This window comes from Phytophthora infestans, genomic scaffold (genome assembly GCF_000142945.1).
Source record: "Phytophthora infestans T30-4 supercont1.2081 genomic scaffold, whole genome shotgun sequence".
NCBI lineage: Eukaryota > Oomycota > Peronosporomycetes > Peronosporales > Peronosporaceae > Phytophthora > Phytophthora infestans.
In genome coordinates, this window is record NW_003306583.1 from 176 (window position 1) to 3,296 (window position 3,121).

Below are 3,121 nucleotides of genomic sequence, written 5' to 3' on the forward strand. Positions count from 1 at the left end.
TATTGTTTCACAGCTACCTGGAGCTAGTTCTCCACTTGCTAAAGAAACAGGTCCCCGTCTTCGTTCCGCCGCGTTCAATTTGACGCGATCTGCCGCAGCAAAGTGAGCCCGTTGCAGCAGAAAATGTGTGCGCCGCTTGATCCAGGCGGGACTGGGCGTTATTCTACTGGACAAACGCGCTGTACGACAGCTATCTGGACAGCCAACGAGGGGTCCACAGTAAGCGAGACCCAAATAGTCGGGAAGAAGACGTGGCCAGGAACTTGTGCATCCTCATCGACCCAAAGAAGAACCCGGACTTGTTGCTGCACGAGTTTAAGCGTGAACTGGACGAGCTGTCCATCAAACGAGGTGACGCGCTGGGCAGACTGGCCGAAGAGTCTCTGGACACGCTGAAGGAAATGTGCTTCTCGCCGGCGCTGGAGCTGCAGCTGACGCACAATATCATCCAGAACGCCTTCAAGGACTACGACAAGGAAGAGTGGGTCATCGACGTCAACAAAGAGCTCACCGTGACTGACGTTATTGTCGAGTGCTTCCCGCTACACGACCGAGCGTTCAACAAGCAGTTTTTCGACGAGTACCGTAAGCGAACGTTCGAGTTCAATCTACGCAAAGTGGCAGCAGGAAACAGCGATCGCTGGGCGGTGGAGGAACTGCGTCTGCACTTCGGAGAGCGCGTGGCCTTCTTGTTCGCCTTCATGCACATCTACACGAAGCACTTGCTGCCTTTGACGCTGTCGTGTCTGTTCTACTACTTGTGTTACCGCTTCACGTCTGCGCCCACGTGGAAGCAATACATGGAGGGATTGGCAGTGATTGGCGTCTGTGTGGTCTGCTTCTGGGGTCCTTCGTTCCTCGTCTGCTGGCCGCGTGATACTTGAATGTCAATGCGGCGTCCGTGATCAGGTACATCTCGGAGTCGCAACTTCTTGGCAAAGGCGTCAGTGATCACACTAACGTTCGCTCCTGTGTCGAGGAGGATCCTCGTTTGCTGGTCGTTCACAGCGCCTTGCACCAGAGCTCTCATTCTGATCCGTCGGTCGAATTTCTTGGCCGACCACCACCCCTGTCTCTCGCCAGGGTTCAGCTTCATCATCTTAGAGTGACCCTTGGGCTCGTCTCGCGCTGCACTCGAAACCAAGCCGAGCGAATCCTCGCTGGTGCCCTCATCAGCATCAGCACACTCCACTCTCTCTCCAACACCTCCACCGAGGATTCTACTCCTCTCCTTTTCATTTTCCGTCGCGTTCACACTTGTTACGTAATTATCAGGCCATTCACTCTGCCCCATGAAAGCAAAGATACACTCTGCTTCCATTGAAGGCTCGGTTAACTGTGGCAGCCCGATAGGGACCAACCCAGTTGTAGTTGGCGGGCTGCCTAGTTTAAATGACGTTCTTGAACGACGGCCTTGAGCTCTGGCGGGAGTTCCTCCTTCGTGCCTTTAGTGCGCACGAATTTGGCAAGGTCTTGGAAGTTGCGGAAAAGTTCGCATTGTCCAGCATCGTAGAGCTGTTTGCAGAGCTTGCATCGCTTGTTACAGTAGTGGGCGGAGTGACTCATGCCGCCGCACACCGCGCATGGTCCGTACTGTGGGCGTCGGTTGTCGCGGTTGAAGTCACGTCGACCGCGTTGGTCCTGATTGAACCCACGGTCACCACCTCGGTGATCTTGATTGAAGCCATTCTCTCGATCAGGCGTGTTTCCACGCGGTTGACGGTTGTCCGAACGTGCGTAGGTGCCTTCAGCAGCTGCACGGCGCTCGTTTTCGTTAGCAGCAGCGAGGTATCGGTCGTTTTCATCCAATGAGAAATCGCCATCCGTATTATCGGGCTGAAAGTCGTTGTACTCATCTTGGACATTGTCGTAAGCGTTCGGATCTTCGTTTGAATACTCGTTGCCTCCTTGAGCAGCTTCACGACCTTCTAATTCAGCTAGTAGGTCGTCCAACGTAGCTTCAATGAGTGTCACTCTTGGTTTGTTGCGGTTGTCATCGCGGCGACGGTCATCACGCCGGTTGTTGCGGGCGTACCCATCGTCGCGTCGCGTATCACGACTCTTAGAATATCGGTACTCACTGTCACGCTTGGCCATTCTCTCCTTGCCCTTGAGAGCATCTTCGATGATCTCTTCGAGCTCGTGAATGTCGGCGACTCGAGCGTGGTAGAGACTCTCCGCTAGTTTGTCATCGTCGCATGTTGCCAGGAACTGCTGTACGTGTTCTTTCGCGTCGCGACCACTCTTCTCAAAGTGTAGACGGGCGGTCCGAGCGTAGCCGTTCAGCCTGTTTATGTAGTCGCACAGATGTTCATTTCGTTCCCGCTTGGCGTAGTAGTAACGCGACAGTGCCGTCTGCGTGAACTGCGAGCAGTAGTAGCGGATGAACGCATCGCTCAGCAGCTTCCACTTGCGTTTCGTCTTCTTCGGAAGTTGACGGAACCCAATGAATGGCTCCGTCCCGGAGACTTAGCTCAAATGGAATGCACCATTTATCGGCATCTGTGTGGGTTCCAGTCATTTCATAGACGAACCCACGGAGCCACTGCATACAGTTCTCGCTCTTGTTGCGAGAGCCTGAGAACGGCGTGATGCGATCCAGCGGTCGGTGCGAAGCCATTTCAATCCTCGGTGTCGGGTCTACGTCGTTCAGCGTCGCTAGCTCATTCATCTGACGCATCAACTCGAGTTGATGATCTTCCTCGTCGAATGTACGCACCAAAATGTCATCGTCACTGGACGAACCATCGCTGTCGACTTGACGACGTCCGGCACCACCTTTGGGGGCTCGCGCACCGCCTCGGCGACCGAACGAGCTCTCGTTACTTGCGTAAATGCGTTGCATACGGCTCTCCGAACGTGGCGTAACCATGTGCGAGTCTTGAAAGTACGGTGAAGCTTCGGTAGTTCCAAAGGCACCACGCTCAGCTCCACGCTTGGTCGGAGGAGTACGAACGAGTCGTTGGGGCGTCGGCGGCAGTGGAATCTTAGACGGATCTTCATCTTGAATCATCGGTCGACTCACAGGCTGCTTTCCGGCATTGATGCCAACAGCGCCAAACGCCTTCCGAAGCTTCTTCTTCCATTTCTGGAGAGCAGCTCCGGCTTCATGTGGACTCCA

General features: G+C 54.6%; 1 protein-coding gene across 1 annotated transcript; it reads left to right on the forward strand.

The window, feature by feature from the left end:
• Window positions 1–287: 287 nt before the first annotated feature.
• Window positions 288–884, forward strand: PITG_22267 (uncharacterized protein; the record flags this gene model as incomplete). Its single annotated transcript, XM_002909856.1, has 1 exon — window positions 288–884. A coding segment is annotated over one exon (597 nt), but the record flags the coding sequence as incomplete, so codon positions are not given.
• Window positions 885–3,121: the final 2,237 nt, after the last annotated feature.